This window comes from Colossoma macropomum, unplaced genomic scaffold, assembly GCF_904425465.1.
Source record: "Colossoma macropomum unplaced genomic scaffold, Colossoma_macropomum, whole genome shotgun sequence".
NCBI lineage: Eukaryota > Metazoa > Chordata > Actinopteri > Characiformes > Serrasalmidae > Colossoma > Colossoma macropomum.
The window spans coordinates 9,744,829-9,767,015 of NW_023494795.1; the positions used below are offsets into that span (position 1 = coordinate 9,744,829).

At 38.6% G+C, this 22,187-nt stretch overlaps 1 protein-coding gene across 1 annotated transcript in view; it reads left to right on the plus strand.

The window, feature by feature from the left end:
• adgrf6 (adhesion G protein-coupled receptor F6) overlaps nt 1-9,243 on the plus strand; it is a 228,232-nt gene extending 218,989 nt beyond the window's left edge. Inside the window, exons 153-159 of the mRNA XM_036582596.1 lie at nt 636-817; nt 930-1,100; nt 3,291-4,655; nt 6,723-6,764; nt 8,096-8,155; nt 8,324-8,387; nt 8,707-9,243. Coding sequence (XP_036438489.1) covers nt 636-817; nt 930-1,100; nt 3,291-4,655; nt 6,723-6,764; nt 8,096-8,155; nt 8,324-8,387; nt 8,707-8,789 — 1,967 coding nt within the window. The 3' untranslated portion in view covers nt 8,790-9,243. The remainder of the gene's footprint in view (nt 1-635; nt 818-929; nt 1,101-3,290; nt 4,656-6,722; nt 6,765-8,095; nt 8,156-8,323; nt 8,388-8,706) is intronic.
• The last annotated feature ends 12,944 nt before the right edge of the window (nt 9,244-22,187 follow it).

The following is a 22,187-nucleotide window of genomic DNA, read 5'->3' on the forward strand; positions in this document are numbered from 1 at the left end:
TGACGTTTGAGTTTTACATTACGTTTATGTCACGTCTTATTCTGTGAGCTTGTTGGTGGGTTGCAAAGCAGTGAAATCATGTTTACTCTCAGTCACTGGGGCAGTACTCCTCTTTTCACTGGGATGGGACCCTCTTCTCAGTACCTTTAGTCAGGGAGCATAACTGTAATCCATTAAAATTATATTTTCTAAGTTGTACTCACTCCACACACCCCGTCTCGTCTCCAGGCTTTTATTTTATGGTTCTATTTTAAAACATTTGGTTATGAAAAGATGCAAATACGAACTTTTCACCTGGAAAAACTTATTTAAGTTTCACCATCAGACCTTAAAACCACTGTTGTACCTTTGAGGGCACATTTACATTGTTTGTACTTTTATCAACAAAAGACTTACCTGCACAGAACCTTTATTTCTGTCAGTGTACACCCATTATCTGATTACCCATATGCAGGTAAATGCATTGAACACATTACTGATGAATCCATCAGAATTAAGTTAGTAGTTAGTCAGCACTTATTGTAAAGTGTTACCATGTAATATAGTGCTAGAGCAGAAGCTTTAATGTCTGAAAGGGGCACCAGGAAAAGTTTGGGAAGCACTGATCAACTCAAGTTCATGTTCTGTCCCCTTAGAATTCTACTGCTCAGAAAGCAGCATGTATGGCGTCGGAAATGAGAATGAAATCAGAAGCAAAAGCTGTGATGGGGGCAAGGTTGGCATTCAACAGGCCAAGTGCAACAGGACAAAACAGTGGGAGGAAATATTTAACAACTGCACCCTGCGTGTCATCCAGGACCTGACCGACAAAGTCGAAGTAATGCAGTTTCATTTTGAATTCCGATTGAAGGCAAAAGTACTGTACCTGTTACTAGATGCTCAAAATGTTGAAGTGCTAGTGTTTCTTTTTTTCCTTTCTTTTTAACTAGGATTTAGAAGTGGCTCAAGTCCCACAGTTTGCTGCGAATCTCAGTGAAGCTGCAGAAAAGAATTCTGCGAACATAACAGGGGCTCCAGTGACTCTTGTAAAAGTTGTTGATTTACTCAGCACAATCGCTACCATTTCACAGTCAGTGACGGTCAGCAAAGATGTGATGACGGTATGTATGTGAATTTTCTTGTTTTTCCCACCTTCCTCACAATTTAATATGTGTAGCATATTGCCACCGTCCAAGGAAAAACATGTATCTCTGTTTTTGTCTTTTTATTTTTCTACATCATTTGGACACGGCTGCGGTTCTGTACAACATTTCACGGTGAATGGAGCAAAAGAAATTCTCTAAAATCATTTGGAACACAACAACTTACATTAACTTACATTAAAAGTTAAAAACATTTTTGCCTTCCCTAGTAAAGTTATTATTTTGGAGTTGTTTTTCTTTGGACAGTAATGATATGTAAAGCAAGGATCCTTATGATAAAATTCACAGTATACACAACAGTACATGTGCTGTTTAGCGTCCAGTCAGTTGTCGCTCACAGAAGAACAAATGTAGAACGTAGTCAGATACAGTAATTGGTAAAACTTTATGATGATGGTCGACTTTGGACAATTTAGACTAAATATCTATTAAATTCATAATAACTTTACCAAAGCCTGCTCCTAAAGATGTTTTGAACTCTAACCTTGACCTTTAGCTCAACACCTAAACCTAGTCTGAGACCTAGCTCTGATACTGATCCTAACCCTAACATTATGCTGTTGATAATCAAATGAGTTTCAGCAGGGCGTTTGCTAGCTAACTTCGCATTTGTAGATGCTGTAGTAAAACACAAAGGGTCCACAATATAATAGTTCTTTACCAGTTTAGGGATTCTTCCTAGAACATTTACATTACGTGGAGGTTCTTTACATTAAAATGGTTCTTCACGTTCACATTTCTTATTTATAAAAAGCCATTCCTTTTTTTAATTTGCCATTTCATTTGTACTTTCGAATAAATTTGCTAAGCAAATTAAAATTTACAATAAAACAAAATTACAATTTACAATACAAAATAAATAAAAAACATATTATTGATCAAACCTCTTGTCAATAAGATAAATCTGGGCTGATAACAAATAAAAACAGTTTATATAAAGTTACTAAAAACATTACTGTATATTGGCTACAGTACATGCCATGAAACTAAATGTCCTTGATGACAGAGATCAGTTGGTCATCCAAGACAAAAAATTCCATTATTTGCAGTTGGGTTCTCTCGTTTCCTTATGCAGCTCTTGTTCTTTGGTCTATTCTGCTTATTGAGCATGGCGTTACGTTGTCAGGTGGCCTCAAATCGGTAGTAAAGTAGTTCTTCTGTGATGATGAATCTCTAGTCTAATGTCCTTTGTAGAAACTTTGAGATGGTTACGTGCAACATACATTTTTTTCCACTGTTCATCTGCTGCTGCTCTAACTGTTTGAACATATCTACACTGTTCGCGGTTTTAATCACTGCTTCTTGTTTTCATTACCTTTCGTATTATTTGTAAAGTGTTAGATCGTGACACTTTCTGTAGTCCTGTTAAGTCTTTTGTAGTTTTTCTCTTTTGGTAGCCATAAAACAGTAAAGTGCCACTTTTACACATTTTCAGTCGAGATGTTTTGGTGCCCGAAATTTCAATGCATAACAACACCTAGTCATTTTTTAATCAAGAGAGGTGGACGAAGTATACAAATTCTGGTTCTGAATGAAGGTAGAGCTATTAATTTTGATCAAATATTCACTAAGAAAAGTCTTTCCTCTGCTTTGCACACCACTCCTAATGACTATTCATATCGCTGTTGTCGGAAGAAAACCTCATATCTCCACAATGGTAAAAAAAAAAAGGAAAAAACCTGCTTTACTTTTAATGTAAGTGGATGGAACCAGAATTTCATTTTGGATCGTTTCTTTTAGCCCATTCATCGTGAAACTTACATACAATGTAAAGGGTAACAGGTTATTTTCAAATTATGTCAAAAACTGAAAAACGACAAAAAGAGATACAAGGTTTTCTTCTGACAACAGCGACATGCAGAAATGGAAGTGATATGATGATAAGTGGAGTTTTACTGTTGTTGAGTCTAATCTCCCTGCCTTGCTTTGTATGCACATTTGTATAAAGATATAAAAGCACTGTTTCTTAAAAGTGAGTAAATATTTGCATGAATAGCCCTGACATGTTTAAAGGGATAAGAGAGCCCTGAACATTGACTCTAATGGTACAGCTCTCAAAAATGAAATAAACGAAATAATCAAATCTTGCTACATTTTTTTTGATGCGATTCAGTTTCAGTGTTTAATTTAGCACATTTCTATTTCAAGGATTTTCTCAGAACAGTGGATGTCATTTCATCAGGAGGAGCCCAGTCAACTTGGAAGAGTTTGAACAATGACAGTGACAGCTGGAATGCCAGCTCTGTGCTTCTGCAGTCAATCGAAAAAATTGGAGACAGTCTCTCAGATGAGCAATTTTCAATAACAACATCAAGCATCCAGCTCAACAGGACTATTTTTAATGACACATTCCAAGGAACATTTGGGCAAAATTTATCCACACAAATAGTTATTCCAAAGACTAATGGATCAAATGCCATCACAACCATAGTTTTCTCTGCTCTTGATAATGTCTTGCCTGTTAGAAACTCTACCCACAATGGCAGCAGTCTAACAGATGCCAGCATCAATGCCAATGTATTTATGATCAAATTGGCCCAGACCATTGACCCCCTGATCTCCCTTTCCTTTGGTGTAAGCAATGCATCATTGAGAAACCCTCAGTGTGTCTTTTGGAACTTCAGTCTCTTGGATGGGATTGGAGGATGGGACTCAACTGGATGTGAAGTAAAGAAATCAGTGGTAGGATCTGACAGTGTTACGTGTCAGTGCACCCACACCACCTCGTTCTCAGTCCTGATGTCACCGTTCTTTTCTGCGGATGCTGGATTAAAGCATATCACTTACATCGGTGTTGGCATTTCAGTGGGCTGCTTGGTTTTGTGCCTCATCATTGAAATCATTGTATGGAAATCAATGACAAGGAATGACACATCCTACATGCGCCATTTCTCCACAGTCAACCTTGCGGCTTCCCTGCTGATTGCGGACATATGTTTCCTCATTCAAGCAGGTATTGTGAAGGATGGAGAGTCGACCCCAGTGGGCCCCTGCACTGCACTGACTTTCTTTATTCACTTATTTTATCTCGCTCTTTTCTTCTGGATGTTGCTCTCGGCACTCTTGCTCCTCTACCGCACCCTAGTGGTCTTTTCCAAAATCTCCAGGTCAGTGATGATGGTCATCGGCTTAGCGGTTGGCTATGGGGCCCCGCTAATCATAGCTGTTATTACTGTGGCTGTGACAGCTGGAAACAATGGATATGTCCAGGAAAAGAATGTCTGTTGGCTAAACTGGGACAAAACGAAGGCTCTCCTGGCGTTTGTGGTCCCAGCCCTTACCATTGTGCTTATCAACATCCTGGTGCTTGTTGTGGTTTTATATACGATGTTGAGGAGGGGAGTTGGAGCCACTGCTCACCACTCAGAAGAGAGGCACACCCTGCTGGTCATTGCCAGATGTGTGGGCATTTTAACACCTCTTTTTGGTCTGACCTGGGGATTCGGCATTGGGACCATGGTGTCATCTGCTTTAGGGATTCACATTGTGTTTGCACTCCTCAATTCACTGCAGGTAACAAATATTGCGTTTATGTATTTGTTAATGTAAATTGAAGAGCACTTGTTTAATGTTTTTAACAGCATATCATCACTTCTGGAACAAAACTTCATATCCAAAATGGTAGATTTACAGGAGACGGAAACGTTACTGTCAGATTTTATTCCAAGTATTTTTGGACCAATTCTGTTGATTCATCCTTAATGAGGTGTACACACAATGTAAAGAGCTGACAGTTTCAAATTATGTAAAAATAGTGGAGATGTAAGGTTTTGTTTTCCAACAGCGATGATAAACAGTACTGTGTGAGTCAGAGACCACCGTTTATTTATTTAATTTCCAGTCAAAATAACCATTGAACACAAGTACTTAGTTTTTCTGTGTCGGAAAAAAGCAAAAAACATATTTAACAGAAAATTACTCAAACCTCAACAACTAAATATAATAAAAAATTGGTCAGTTTTAGTGTGTCCACTCTTTGCTTTATTACAGTTCTTTTTGGACTTTTTCCCCCCAGTTTTTCAAAATCCACAAAACTGCAGGGATATTTCACACAGCTGTTAGGAGCCCTTATAATAATGTTTTGAATTTCAAACTTTTATTTACCTTTGACTTTCTCACTTGACCTGTACAAATGTATAAATGTATATATCTTATATCTCCTTTGAAATAACTTTCACATGGCTATTTGATGGCTATTTTGACATTAAATTAAATGACTCTATAGTGATCTGACTTTTGCACAGCAGGTTGTAGGAACCTACCTAAGGCTTGAAACAGTAACTTCCAGTTACCTACAGTGTTGCTACTCAGTCAAGATGTTTACAGAACTTTGCTTTATTACCATACTGAAGGCCAGATCTAGTAGACTAGTATATATTAAATACAGTCCCTTTAGGAGTTGGTTATCACAAATCTATGCAAATTCAACCAACCCTTGCAGTTTTTGCAGGGGCACTCAATTTTGTTCCATCACCACAGTATTTCTGCATTATTTTGGTGGGCTCGGGGGGGATATAATTAAAAAAAAATCATTTTTTAGCAAAATGAAAATATCATGCTAATCAATTTTGATAAATTACCCAGGCCTAGTTCAGTCACACAGTGCTACCAAAGGAAGTTTAAGAGCACTTTATTTTCCTTCTTTTACTCATATTTGACTGTAGAAATATGGTATTTAATTTGCATACTTCTTTCAAATGCTTTCTTCACATCATTTCATTATAAAATATTGAAAACTGTTTTGTTTGAGAATTTAAAACAGTGCTAAAGATTTTTAAATCTGACTTCTGCATATGTGTATGTTCATGTTTCTCAGAGGTAGTCTTTTCTATTTGTTTCTCTCTTGCTTTTATCAGGAACCAACTGAGCTACATTCAAAACAAGCAGAAATAAATCAGACTCACAATTATCACACATTTCCACAGTTTCATTACAAACAATGCGCTCCCTCTGCCAATATTGCAAATATTGTTGCAAATATTCATAATAGCTGCTGAAAAATCAAGCATTTTAGACTGGAACTTTAAAAAAAATGGCACAATAGCTTAAAAAAGTTTGCCTTGCACTTCCTAATTAATAGTGACCACATACTGGAGGCATCCTCCAACAGCAAGTGTCACCACTGCAGGAGTTCACACCTGGTAGAACTGACCTTTAATATGTCAGCACTGCTAACCACTGTCCATTTGTGTTGGGGTACCTTAAAGAGATGATCTCACAGTGCAGAAATCCAGAGACCAGATTTTGACCCACATTGTACTGGAGCTATAAGGCTACACGTTTGTAGGGGATGAGTTTTTGATTATTTGGATGAGGATTGTGCAGTGAAGTTAGTATAGTACTAAAGGAGCCTATGTGCCCTTTAAACCCATCTTGGCTGATCAACCACACTTGAGGAAATTAAGAAATCACAATAATTATTCTTTTTTCAATGAAACTATTTCATTAATGGCCACTAAAACATGCTCAAATATATTTGTAATGAAAAAAATACAGCATGTTTTAATTGGCTGATTCATGTCATATGTTTGAAGTGCAGTGTAATGACCTATACTAACTGTCTCATTTATCTTTTTATAGGGCTTCTTTATTTTAGTATTCGGAACTCTGCTGGACACTAAGGTATGTATTCTGGTGTGCGTAGATAAAGGCCCTGGGCTGACAAACGCTCAGCCTGAGTACAGTGCTATTATCCCCGCCTTTCATATAGTGTTAAAAGCATGTTGAACATGAACCAGCAGTAAACTACATTTTCAAGATTCTGCAAGTTTTCTGCATTTACAGTGAAGTTCCCAAAAGACAGTGACCGCATGAATCCCAAAAAGAGGCTTTCAGCTCATGCAGTTCATAGATTTCACTGGTGATCCCTGCAAATTGTAGCAAATTGTTGTGTTTGATCACCCTCGGTGTTACGTCTCCCAGGGCTAAGACGCACAAAGGAAGCAAGACTGCCCACTCAAATGCCAGAACAGAACAAAGAGAAATTTTTGACTACTAACTAATAATAATAAACACGTAAATTGCTGACTGGCAGGCAGCCAGGAGAGCAAAATCGCACAAGGCCGAATAAAAAAACACTCCATATTGACTAATACCAAAGGCCTTTCATAGCCGGCACTAACAGGAACAGCCAATCACATGCCGGGAAAAGCGGGACGTCAGTCGTGCAGCAACGCCAGCCTGAAAACAGACACAAAACTCAGACACAAAGAGAAAAAGAGACAACCAGACAAGGATGTAACGCTCGGTCAGTTGACACATTTTGTTGATTTTCTAAGCAAAAATAAGTTAACACATCTCCAAAGAAACACACTTAATCATGGCAATTTACACACTTTTTTGAGCACAGTTTCTATTTATTTGTGTTGAACATATTGGAAAAAATGACAACATATAAAATAAAAGTTCCATAAAATTTCAACAGGCCACATTTTATGTTTGTTTCCTAAAATGTTAAATTCACTAAACAACAATTGTGCATTAAACTATGCAGAAGTGTGTTCTCTGTAGAGGATCTGTGAACTTTTTATCACAAAGTAAATCAACAAAACGTGTAATTTGACCAGGAATGTGCAAACTTTTGCATACAACTGTAGTCTCGGGCACTTCCTGCAGTTCCAGTGTTGGTCAGGAGGGGTCTACTTTCACCACATGGCACATGGAGCTATTTTTTGTTGTCAATTTGGAACACTAGGGGTGCTAAACTGAAAAGCAGATATTCACTGGTGTGTATGTGGTTTTTTACTGCACGGATGCGTTAAAATGCAGAGGTGAAATTTCCCCGTTGTGGGACTAATAAGGGTAACTTTAACTAACTTAGCGTATTTCAAATGCCGGCTCTTATGTCTTTGCATGATGTAATATTGTCCAGATAAACTCAGTTTAACGTGTAATAGATGCTTGTGTTTTTTGTATCAGTGTAAATTAAATTATTCGATGTTTTCTTCTTACAGATCCGTGCAGCTCTTATGGGAAAGTTGAAGCTGAGGAACATCAGCTCTAACTTAACTGGGGTAAATACTCATTAACATCACTTCACTTCAGTTCTGCGGATGCTCTTTATTGTCTGTTCTAAGCCGCATTGAAAAAAAACACTTTCTCCTCATACCTCTGCTATTATGTACTTATAAGTTGGACAACTTTCCAAAAGGAGTGTTTTACACAGTATCTGTTTATTTCAGAGCACTAGTGCAGGACCATCATCCTCTATTGGAAAGGGTTACACTCACAGGTTCCCCAGGAGATGTAAGTAACTGTAGAAAGTAGTGTACAAAGATTTTCCCACATATTGTAACATGTTTCACATTATAACCTGCATATGATGCAAGTTTCACCAATCTAGAGGCCACTGAATTTTTTTTATGTCAAGATAATCAAATACTTTTACCTTTTTACAGTCTGCAGTGTTTTATTAATGCTTCGTTTGCACCTTATGTGCTTTTTCCATGTTCATTTTAAATCTAATAGTCTTATATCATATTTTTTTTGTATCTGCATACCCAATATCCCCCTCCATGTCCGCACTGAAGTCACTCATACATTACTAACATCTTGCTATTTGCAGATGCTTACAACATCTCGGGAGCAGCGTACTCTTCATCTGTACCTTCAAGCAACTCGGATACTTTTAAGTTCATTGATACATAATGTGTTCTACAGCCTGACCAAAACACCACACCGTGTGCTGATAAGGGTATTAGATGTCATTCATATGACTTTGCTGATTTTAAACTCTTTTATTTAATTAATCTGCTTGGGGGCAAAATGTAAAAGGCCTCAGGGCCGAAGACAAGCGCTTGGATCAGTTCTGTCTCATTTGTTTTCAACATTTGCATGCATTTCATGTAATACTTGCAATGAACAAATGCCACATTGTTACACTGAATGGCTTGCATTTATTAATGTTGATGATCTGTATTCATATTATATCATATTATAATTATGCATTTACTTCCATAATAAACAGACGCAGCTATTTATAAAAAATAAATCAGGTTAAAAGATTTAATTGAATCCCTGAATCTTACAGTTGCCTCAAAATGTACTCATCCACATCAGTTCTGAGGATTATCTGACCTCAGAGAAGTTCAGTTAAAAAGGAATAAAAAACAATGTCTATCACCTATTATGGCTTCTTTCTTTCAGGATGTCTGGTCCCTAAACATTTCTCCAGTAAGTTCAGATCTGAGCATAGGATGAGTGCTTAATGTGTTTAAGACAGCAGTAAACCAACTAGAACTAGAAGTAAGTTAGGAACTGCCTTAGTTAACTAGAACTACAGAGGTCTAATGTGACCTTACATAAGAAATAAGCTACAGTGTGTTTATCTAGATCCGGGTTGCCCGACTCTGCTGCTGGAGACTGCCGTGCACAGAGTTTAGTTTCCACCCTAAACTTCCCTCTTATTTTCATATGTTCCTGACTTATTTGATTAGGTGGATTAGGTGTGCTAGATTTGAGTTGGAACTGCACTCTGGAGGGCGAGTAGGTCAGCAGGAGCTGAGTTGGGCACCCCGGTCTAGATCTACACTACCATTCAAAAGTGTTTGGAGTCACTGTTCAAACATCAGCCATCAGTGTTTCCAGAAGTGCGAAAAAGTGATCAAAGCTCGCTAAACTTGCTATAACTTGCTAAAATGTAAAATGTAAAAGGTTAAAAAGACCTCTTGATCTTGTTATATTTATAGTGTTTATAAATGTATAGCATATTAATATAGTTTGTTACATTTTCAAATAATGACAAAAACTGAAAAACGGCAAAAATGGAGATACAAGGTTTTCTTCTGACAACAGATATACATATGTGTGTGTGTGTGTGTGTGTGTGTGTGTGTGTGTGTATGTGTGTGTGTGTGTGTGTGTGTGTGTGTATGTGCGTGTGTGTGTGTGTGTGTGTGTATGTGTGTGTGTATGTGTGTGTGTGTGTGTGTGTGTGTGTGTGTAATACAATTTAATGACAAAGGATTTGAAACAATGAACAATGAACAATAGTGTATGTCTTACTTACTAGGATGGGCAGCAGTCACAGCCACCAAAATGCAAACAAGACTCCTGTTCAGTGTGAAACTAGTCATATATCAGTTATGTATTCTTACAAACAGACATTCTTTCAATCCAACTACTGATTTCCTCAATGAAAAACATTCTTATATTGGTAGATTTTTATTATGGACAGGCAAAGAACCCATTTCGATTTCCATGGCCGGACACTGCATCTACATTTCTACATCACTGGCAGGAGAACAGTTATGCGTGTGGTCATAACAAGCATGTTCAAACTGCTCTCGGTAATTCCTGTTTTTGGCATGAGAACGTTATGAGCACTGTGGTAAGGATTGAGTGATCAGGGAGTTCATCAACATTCACACTAGCCTTGTGGGGCTACACATTAACTTATAATGGGGACAGCCACGAGAAATTTTGGGCCAAATGTGGGTGGGTATGTAGACTTACTAGCAGCAACATCGACGCCAGTTTTAGGGGCGCTTTAGCCTCCCCAGATATTATTTTGCCCCTTCAAATGAGTGTGTTCAAATCCTCCACAGTATTTTGTATTTATTCTACGTTATTCAGCTCTGCCACAGTTTCTCCAAATTCGCAATATACTGTAATAGCCAGGAGCAAACTAGGGGAGGCGCTGCTGCTGCTTTAATGCACTGCTGCTTTAATCCACCGCTGCCTTGGCAGCGCTACCAGAGACTTACTAATATAACAGGAGATGGCAGTCCTCTGCGGTTTAGAATCGGGGGAAAAGTGTAACGCCAGCTCAACCAATCAAATCAGACCAACTAAGCCAACCATATTAGACCTCATAAACTGCAAGTCAATCATATTTAACTCTCTAAGTTGTGAGCCAATCAAATTAGACCTCATAAATTGTAATCCCGTCATATTAGACCTCGTTATGTTGTAAGCCAGTCATATTAGACTTTTTAAGTTAGCCAATCATATCAGACCTGGGAGTGGGTCTCTGGTGCTGCCCACTCTGCAAAGAAATGTTGGAGACGGTTTATGAGGAGCCTGACTGCTTCCTATTTCCCCCGTTATATCAAAAACAGGACTGCAAAACAGCAGAGGGCGCCCACAAGTAAGTCTTCAATAAATGGGAGTGAATGGAGCTCAATGGCTAAAAGCTCACACATACACACACATATTTTCGGAAACCGCTTATTTTTCCGGGTTGCGGGAGAGGTGGAGCCCATCCCAGCAGTCATTGGGCAGAAGGCAGGATATGCCCTGAACAGGTCGGCAGTCCATCACAGGGCATCAATGGCTAAAAACGAAAAGCTAAAGCAGTTTCTAATTAGGCAAATTTTATTACAAAAGCAAAGAAATCTCACCTGTATATTTCCTTTTTTCTACAACAAACGGGTTATGGGCAGCAGAACGCTGGCATTACTGCTACTGAGTGCTGATTGGTTGGACATACATGAGGTGCCATTTTAAACTACTATAACTCGAGTTTAAAAGCTCTTAAAAATATAACAGTGGTGTTAAAATGTTTTATGCTTAAATTATTCTTTTACATTAAAAACGTTTAAGCATTTATAAACTATGATTTTGCTTATTCGCTCCATCTTAACTCATTCATTTTAAGGAGCGCCCTCTAGTGTTTGAGAAACATGGAAGACTTTGTGGAGTGGTAGTTCTCCTCTCTACAAGTTCTATAGTAATGTCATTCAGCATTAGTCGAAGTTGTGATAGGATTTTAGCCAAGAGCGCACTAAAATCAAGATTAGGCCTTATTTAAAATGTATAATATACAGTCTGAATCAGTAAGTAGTCACAGAGTGAGGTTATCTACCTACAATTTGGAGTTTTTAGCCAGTTGCTTGTTAGCTTGCTAGCTTTAAGTTCACATGAGCTAAAGGGGATAGGCCATGAAACCTGAACGTTCGCTAGCCGAAGAGCCAACTATTCCAAGAATTTTTTAAGAAACTTCACAGATTATTTGTTTTCATATTTCTAGTAAGTATTTCGAAACAATCACACCAGTTTTAGCTATATATTGTTTTTACTGTATATAGATGATACAGGTGTTGTGTTGATGGTAACACAGTTTTATATCCCTGAGTTCCTCAACCTGTAAATCGTGGCTAATTAAGAGGTGGCAGGCCAGTCAGGTGTGAAGATTTTTGCCAGTTCAATGTAAAAAATGAACTCATTGATATTTGAGTTCTTGTAAATCCTGAGTTTAATATAAATAACATAACATACCAAACGCAGGCAAGGCGAGGGAGGTGAAGAAGCTGAAGGAGACTGACAGAGCTGAAGAAGCAGGTCTGATAAAGGTCAGTGATCAAGAAGAAAGAGAATGATTGTTGTTTAGGCTTTGAGTTAAAATTAATACTGAATTTGTGGAAATTCCTTTACTATATCCTCATTAGTGAGAATGGAAAAAAATGAGAAAATATCATTTTTGTGCTGTCAAATGTCACTGTGACCACGTTACCTGGACTACAAAACAACCAGAGAACAAAATCACACTGGTTACACAAACTGAGACTGTACCGGTCTGTAATCTGTGTGTTTGAATAACATAGGTAGCACCTGCAGCTGTCTAGGAGAGAGGAGATAGCATTGCTTGACTTCAATATCTATGTTTGAACTGTGATCTGTGAAAGTGGACAGATATAGTATTCAAATTGCAAACAATTTGTGCTTAGTCCACTATGGAGAGACGGATCGTCTGTGTGAAACTTGACCAAATAGCAATTTTTTGATACATTTTCTGCCTATTAATGAACAGATATTTTGGGCCATTAAAAACATCTTGCTGAGGGAGTACCCCCCCCCACCCCCATCCATGAATCTCTAGTGACACCCCTACTTATTATGGTGTGAAGATTTCCAAACCAATCAAACGCTTGGTGAAGACAGAGCTCAGAGTAGAGGCTCAGAGTCAACGCTAAACGGGGTTTAGAGCAGGTCTTACCTGGTTAGTATCAGATTTGTATTCTCATTTCAAGAGACTACATTCACAGTGACCCTGTGACCAGTTCAGTTCAAATTTAACAGTATTTGTATAGAAGTTTCAATATTATCGTAGGGAGCTTCCCAAAATGTAGGTCCAACTGAGTCCCACCGAGAAAAACCCTGAGACCCCAAGACTCAAGAGGGGTCAGCACTGGATAGTACAGTAACAGAAAATAAAAATGATAAGCATTATAAATAGCAAAATCAGATTATGGCAAATATTTTACAGAGGCGCTCAAGTCAGACAGAGAAGAGATCCATGAGATAAACCAATGATTGATGTTACTCCTCCCAGGAGCAACCGATAAATGAGCAGTCGTGGGCTGGAGGTTAGGGAACCAGCCCTGTGACCAGCAGGCTTGATCCCCTGAGTACGTGACTGAAGTGCCCATAAGCAAGGCACCAACTGCTCCCCGGGTGCAGCGTATAGGGCTTCCCACCGCTCTGGGCAAGTGTGCTCACTGCCCCTAATGTGTATGATGGGTTAAATGCAGAGGTGAAATTTCACTAATGTAAATTAACACAACATTTTCAGTACCACTGGATGAAATGCATCATATAGTACAACTAACTGTGGTGTTTTTTTTAGAAGAAGTGTGATTTTAGACTAAAGTCCTAACATACAGTTCTTGTGCTGATGTTGCTTCCAGAGCCAGTTTGGACGTCTGTAGTGAGTGATGCAACAGCAGATTTGTACGTGCTACATGCTTCAGCACTCGGCGCCCCCTCTCTGTGAGTTTATGTGGTCTACCATTTTGCAGCTGAGCTGTTGTTTCTCCTATTTCACAATAATAGCACTTACAGTTACTTGTTATAGTGTATATAACACACTACTACTGAAAATACACTTACATAATATTTCTCAAAATACACTTTCTGCTCTTCTGATCGGGTAAAATACTACAGTAATGCTAAGAACAACACATGCCCTGAGGTTTTATAGCTTTCTTTGCGTTTCCTGCTGGTTTATCTGACTGGCAGGCAAATTTTTTTCACATCATCAATTACCTCAGGCAGATTTTGGACGTCATGACAAAATGCAACTCCAGGAATACACGCTTTGAATATCAGTCTATGCAAATACTTTTTACAGCATTTAAAACTTCCACACTGTGTTTTGTTTACCAGCTTTTTTGTTCAGCCTCCGTCTCTTCATCCCCTCTTCTTGCTAAGACATCATCAAGTCCTCTCTACATTCAAGTCACAGTGTGCTGATTGGACAATTTAGCTTTCATAATGGGAGTTAATCGCCAAATCAAACTCAGTCACCGTAACAGACTTTGAGCTTCTCACATCATATATCAATGGGGAAACCTCAGGGCTTTCTAGGTACTAAGTTATGTAATATATATAAAATATTAAAAATACGCGTAGGCCATTTTTAGTTCATTTTTATTTCACAAAATTGTGGTTTTTGGATTTAAACTCTGCAAGTATCATCATAATTTTCTTATTTCACTCTTAGGTTTTGGGTGTAAATAACTTAAAAGTTAAAAACTACAAACCAATGTAAAATGATCCAGTCAGTTTTTTTCTCCACTGTATCTCTGTAGAAACAGCCAAGCCAGCTCTGCCATAGGTTAGGACTTCAGAAGCTGAACTGATGTGTCTGATTAACCACTAACATAATTAAGGAGTGACATTGGAATCATCCAATCACGTTTTGATTTACAATGGGTGAGACTAATTTTGTGAGAAAATGTCTAGGCCTTCTGGAAGTCCTTGATATGTCACTGACTGTGAATGTGAGTGTTGGCCTGACCAATGCATTTCAGTCAAATGTTAGAAATGGGAAAAAGCAGTGGCAGCTCTATGCCAGGGCTCTTTACCGAAAGAGTGACTGTGAAAAATACAAGATACAAGGTTTTCTTCCGAGAGCAGTGATAAATTAATGTCTGTTTTATAAGCTTCAGATGTCCATGTTTAATCTACAGCTGCAGCGTGAATTACAGTTAGCATTAACATAATAATACAGGGAGATTCACTCGAAAGAGGCCCTGAATATTCTGTAATAACTCTCTCTGGGACGAAGCAATCTGAACAAAACAATGTGCAGTGTGCTCCTCGGTGTATGGAGCTTCGAACAACCTGGGATGCCCCAGCGTCGGAGTGATGAGGTAGGCGCCGGACAGCCGTCGCAACGTTTAACCTCCGTTTGCAACTTCTGGGTGCATACCCTCGTACCCCTTCATGTGGCTGGCAGAAAACGGAGATCACTTCCAGCATCACATGTAATGCAATCGATTACACACACGTCAAGGTATGTAACAGATTTTTTTGGTTCAGGTTGCTTCATCCTAACGGGGGTTACAACAGAATATTCGGGGCCTCTTTTGAGTGAATCTCCCTGTATAATCCTATAGGGGCACAAGCAGAAACTAGCATTATTATAGCAGTAAGTTTTAACATGTATGGCCCGAAATGACAGCTAGGTCTAATAGTCATGGTTCGTCTTATATTCATGTGATGTAAAGATGAGCGCCATGAATGTTAATCGGACGGTTAAAGCAGCTTTGAACATGATGCCTACTGAGGTGTGAGGAAAGCAGATGATAAACCTAGCCGCTGCTGTGTGTATAATTTAAGCATGCTTTACTTTAAAATGTCTGAATTACAAAAAAATGCAATATACTATAGCGTCCCGCTACTGGCTGTGTGCGGCCGTGAGAGGCTCGGGACATGTGGCCATGCAGAAAGCCATGTGAAGAGGCTCATGGGAGGTGCACACTCCCTGTAAACAGAGACGTAAATGTTGTTTGCTAGTCTAATGTACGTATATGTGTTTGTGTTGTGAAGGACAACATGAGTAAGAACAAAATGCAGCTTTTAAATGATCATTCGATTTATTAAAGATAAAAATGTATTCAAAATCTTTATCACTCGTGTGAAAAAGTAATTGCCCTAACAATTAGTTATGCCAGCCTTGGCAGGAACAACTGCAATCAAGTGTTCACAGGACTTTGTGATGAGTCTTTTACATCGCTGTGCAGGGATTCTAGCTCACTCTTCTTTGCAGAATTGTTGTAATTCACCCACATTGGAGGGTTTTCGAGCACAAACTGCCTGTTTAAGATCTTGCCACAGCATCTCAACATGATTCAATTCAGGACTTTGACTCGGCCACTCCAAAACCTTAATCTTCTTTCTTTTGAGACATTGTGTGCTTTGGATCGTTTTCCTGCTGCATAACCCAACTGCGCCTGGGCGTTAGGTCATGAACTGATAGGCGGACATTCTCCTTCATGATTTTCTGATAGAGAGCAGAATTCTTGGTTCCATTATTAATAGAAAGTCTGCCAGGTCCTGCAGAAGCAAAGCAGCCCCAGACCATCACACTACCACCACCGTATTTGACTGTTAGTATGATGCTCTTATTGTGGAATGTGGTGTTAGATTTATGCCAGATGTTACGGGACCCATGTCTTTCAAAAAGTTGCGTCTTTGACTCATCAGTCCACAGAATATTATCCCAAAAATGTTGGGGTTCATCTAGATGTTTTTTGACAAATGTGAGAGGAGCCTTTGTGTTCTTTTTGGTCAGCAGCGGTTTGCACCTTGCAACTCTCACATGGATGCCAAGTGTCTTTCTTATTTAGGAATCTTTTACATTCACCCTAAGTGAGGCAAGTGGGGCCTACAGTTCCTTAGATGTTCATCTGGGTTCCTTTGTGACCTCCTGAATGAGTCGTCGATGCACTCTTGGTGAAATTTTGGTAGACCTACTACACCAAGGAAAGTTCACCTCTGCTCTAAGTTTTCTCCATTTGTGGATAGTGGCTCTTGTTGTGGTTTCCTGGAGTCCCAGAGCTTTAGAGATGGCTTTGCAACCTTTTCCAGACTGGTGGATTTCAATTACTTTGTTTGTACTTTGTTTTATCTGTATTTGAATCTTGAAATTAGAACATATCATCATGAGCTGCTTTTTGAGACGCTCTAGCTGCTTCACACTGCCAGACCGGTTCTATTCAAGTGATGTTTAGCTTCAACAGGTCTGGCAGTAATCATGCCCGGGTGTGGCGGTGAAATTGAGCCCAATAGTCAATCGAATTTGGTTAACTGTTTGATTTAGTAGCTAAGGGGGCAATTACTTTTTCACACTTAGCCAGGTAAGGCTGAGCAGCATTTTTCCTTCAATAAATGAAATCATTATATAAAATCATCTGACGTGATCTGCTGATGATCTGAAACATTAGAACTAGAAGAAATTGGGAAGAGGCAAAAACGTTTTTACAGCACTGCACTGTCCGGTCACAGACTGACTGTTTACCATTGTAGTTCTGTCAGACGGTCAGCCCATCACTGAGGTACTTTTCCTGACGGGTTAGTATGATGTTGACTTTGAGCACAGGTGTTTGTTGGTGGTTAGTAGTAGTGCTGTAGTACTTAAGTCGGTCTCGAGATCATAGATTAACATTCTCAGCCACATTTTGACTCAGTCTCGTGTTGAGGGTGGGTGGACCAGCCTCTGTCTGAGGTAACTGGAAATTGAAGTTTTCTATCAAGTATCTAACTGATCTTACCATTTTGGTTTAACTGGCTATTATTTGTTTGTTGATGTTCATTGCTTCAAAAACTAAATTATTATTACTATTATTATTATTATTATTATTATTATTATTATTATGTTTTCATTTGATAATAAAAATGGATGTGTGTTGTGGTTTATATTCAGTTGACTGTAGGTGGTGATTCTGAATAAGTTTTGGAGAATAACCTAAATCTTTTGCTACCAGCAGTTAAAATGCAAAGTTGGACTAAGACTACAATGTAATAATGATTGATAATATTTTTAGGGTGTACATTATTTAATGTTTCAGTTCTTCCCTTTCTATTTATGATTTTTATGTTCGGAAAAACTCAATCTGTTCTCAGTCTTGTCTCGGCCTCGGCCACTCCTGGTCTCGGTCTTGAGTCTGACTTGACTACCACAAAGTTTCAGTCTTGACCTAGACTCAATTGTAGTGGTCTTGGCCACAACAGTCGTTAGTAGAGCTGATGACCTCAGGAAAATAATGAGTGTAAGACAGAGAAAAATGAAAGGAAAGAAAAAAACATTTGAACACTATAATAAGCAAAGGAGAACAGCGCAGAGCTGTAGAATGAGGAGTTAATCCCAAAATGAATGTTAAATGGTTTGTATTCTTTTTAATCTGTAAAATCGATATTTCTCTGCACTACTTATTAAACCCCATGTAGCTTAAATACATTTAGGTTAAAGTGATGTGACATTTTTGTCTGCACCAGTAGGCCTTTGCCAATTAAATCATGCCCCCTCATTTTGAATGTGTACTCAAAACAGTGAAGTTTCCATGGATGCCAATTTGACTAACAAATAAATTTGAAGAAAACAAGGCCCATTTGCAAATGACGCTTTTCCCATTTCTTTCAGACACACAAGGTTTTGAAGAATGTTTTGTGAACTCCCCAACAGCGGTGAGAAAAGGCGAAAGCTTACATGTTAGAAAGTGCATAGGTATTCACAGCACCTGCAAGATTTGATGGATTTGAAAGTTCTGGTTGTGCCTTGTTGTCTTTTTTTTTGTTTTTTCTCTTTCAAATGTTTAGTTCACTCCCTCCTTTAAAATATTCCCTGTTACTATTAGTGTGCTTTCATTTTACATACACATGCACTTCACATGGAAACCAAGCAGGGTGACCAAAAATGAATCTGATCCCAGTCTAAGTACTGTTAATTGTGTTAAACCCTGGTTCCAATTTTTATTCCATGATTTTATTGTTTAGCTAAGATGGAAAGATGAGATTGTGAAAAACCTGCATTGTGGCTCTTTGAAAATCTCTTAAGGACTTTTCTTCAGTGTATTCATTCTAGTTGGATAGAGACCAGCACAGTAGATAGAGTTCATACTTTTCTTGTATCTATTTCACTTGGAATTGTGCTGGGTAGTTGACAATAGCCCCAAAGCCAAAAGTGGGCTGTCTGTACTGGCAATTACCCACGCTTCCTAGACCACCATTCCAGCCCTGGGGTCAAGTGTCAGCATGAAATAAGTCAAGAGGGTATTCTGCACTAGTGCCATAAACCGTATAAGTATGCAAATGTTTGAGGTATACAGGGAGGCGCCAGAGTAACTAATACCTCAACCACAGTGCCACACATACATGTCTAACTGACATCTGACCACAGCACTGTGGGCGAAAACCAACCTGTCAAAACAGCAGCTTAGTGTTCATGTTCCAGATCTGTTTAGAAAATAATCACTCAAAGTGTTGGTTTGTTACTACACACTCTTTGAAATCATATCACATTGAAAAATGAGGCTTAGATTTAGCCAGTAGCTACGATTCCATTGACTTTCTGTACCAGTTGAACGCAAAATGTGTAAACTGACCTTTAGCAATAAAAAGGCTTTACGTAATGACATACTTTCCTGCAAACCAAAAAAAAAAACTCTTGGCTTCCCTGTCTTCCCCATAATCTACTGAAAAGGAACATTTGTTTTTTTTTGTAATGTCATTATCGAGCTGTTTGAGCACTTTCCATTTAGAAAAGCTGTAGCTTTTTCTCAAAGTGTCTCTTAGTAAGTGCTGAAAGGCAGCAGTGGTCTGGTGGACCCACCACATTATTGTTCTTTAAATCAATTCAGCCAGAACATCCATCCATCCATCCATCCATCCATCCATCATCTAAACCGCTTATCCTTCTGGGTGCAGCCATAACAATTTATGTAAAAATAAAAAAGTGGCCAGCACACACACACACATATACAAACACACACACACACACACACACACACACACTAACAGCAGGCCATGTAGGAGGAGAACAGAGTGAAGGACACAGCACCTCCACACTTTTATTCCCACAGGTTCACCCAACACCACATGTAATATAAATGTGTGGGGGGTGAACAGAGTGAAGACACTGAAAATGGGTTATTTTATATGTTCTTCACAGAAAATGAGCAAAGACCAAGAATCTGAGGTTGAAATAATAATAAATCACATTATTTATTTTTATTGGTAAACATTGAAAATGGATCCCACAGACCTGAACACCACACAAGGGTTAAAAATGCTCGTGTCCAGCTATTCCTCCCCACGACACTCTTTGTGTTTGTTGTATGACACCTGAGGAAAATCTGTCACATGGCCCTAATTTATGCACAAATGCTTTACTTTTCATGAAAAAAGTAGATTTTCACAATGTTTTAGGAACTGGCAATTTTTTTTGCCAAAGAACAGAAAAAGTTTTGTCAAACTTGTTTGAATGTTGTCAAAGTTTTGTCAACATCCGAAAAAAATTGGATTTATACTTTAAGCTTCCTGGCTGATGCAGTCAGGTTGTGATTTTGTTTCTGCTGGTACTTGATGGAGTCGTGATACCATGTAGCTGAATAAATTGTCCAGGAAGACAAACAGACCCACATCACCACAGATTCACCACCGTACTTCACAGTGTGGATGAGGTACTTTTCTGCATGGTCCTCTTTGTGTCCACATCAAACTCACTGTTGGCGTTTGTTGCCAAAAACCTCTATTTTGGTCTCATCTGACTATAAAACATGGTCCCCCTGAAAGTTCCAGTAATGTTTGTAAACTGTAGGAGCTTTGTTGGTCCTCGTTGGACAGCAGAGGCCTCATTCTGTCATCTCCCCCTCCAAAAAGAAAAAAATGTGATCATATTGGTGGTGTTTGATTGTGGTTTGGGGACGTTGTGACCCCAAGAATTAATTTCTGCAACTCCTCATCTGTGATCTTTGGAGATTCTTTGTCCACCTGTAAAATCCTCCTCACTGTGCGTGGGGTCAGTATATTTGTCCTCTTCCCAGCAGATTCTTAACTCTCCCGTTGTTTGATGTTTCTTAATTATAGACCTGAGAGTGGAAATGGGCATTTAGCTCATTTCTTGTAGCCATTTCCTGATTCGTACTGCTCAACAACCTTCTGTCATACATCACTGCTGTTTTCTCTGGTCTTTCTCACAGTGATGGATGTCTGAGTGTGTTTCATCTCATATATCAGGGGTGTCAAACTCAACCACTAAACGGGACGTCTTAAAAAATCTCAACAAATCTGTGTTTTTATTTTATTTTCAAATTTATTTTACATTTTGCCATGACCCCAACTGGCCATTGTTTATTCAAAATAAGCCCAAGCTACAAAAACTAGGCACTGAATACTTAAACAATTAAAAAATAATTTGAAATAAAAACAAACATTTTATATAAAACAATAGGCCACATTAACTGCAGGTCACTGTTAAACCAAAGTGAACTGGACACCTGGCATCTGGTGGTGCTGTCTCATAGATCATTGTTGGAGAGCACACATTATGTTGCAGAGCATGCTGGGAACAGGGACCTCTAGTGCAACTCATAGTGAAATAGGCTAATATTAATAGAAAATCAAAATAATTTTGCGGGCTGATTAGGATTGTGCCACAGGCCTGACTTGGCCAGCGGGCCTAGTGTTTGACACATGGGTCACATATATTCCCCAGTGGATCAGGAAGTCATGGCTGAACATTTAAGTGTTCCTAATTGCTCAGGTGAACTTGAATGGGAATAAATTTCAGTTAGATTTAACTCTCAAAGATTTCTAGGGGTTCCAATAATTGTGGCACACATAGATTTAAGAAAAATTTTTATTTCATGTCAATTTTTTTTTTCTTTCAATCATTATACCTTAAATAAAGGAAAGATATTTGCTAATATTTTAAATGAAAGATCAAAAGGATGTCATTAAAAATATTCTTCACACCTCATTTTACTGTTATGAAATATAATATATATAGTTTTCAATTTGTCTCTTATTTTGTCTTTTTGGCCTGTGGCCACTCAAACATTGTACTTTAGCTCCCCAAAACAAACCCCTGATCTACATTCATGGCTTAAATCTAGAAACAACAAAAAGTGTAATGTATTAATGATCAGAGCGGGTCTGTAAACCTTTCTAACCTGACTGCAAAGTCCAACAAAATGGCAGCTAGATTTGTTATCCAAATGCCAATGGAAAGCTTGAACCCATAAACCATCTGTTGACACATGGAGCTAATGCAAATAAAAGTAAGGCATTTGTAAATGTAGTGCACACTTTCCCCTGCCTTCTC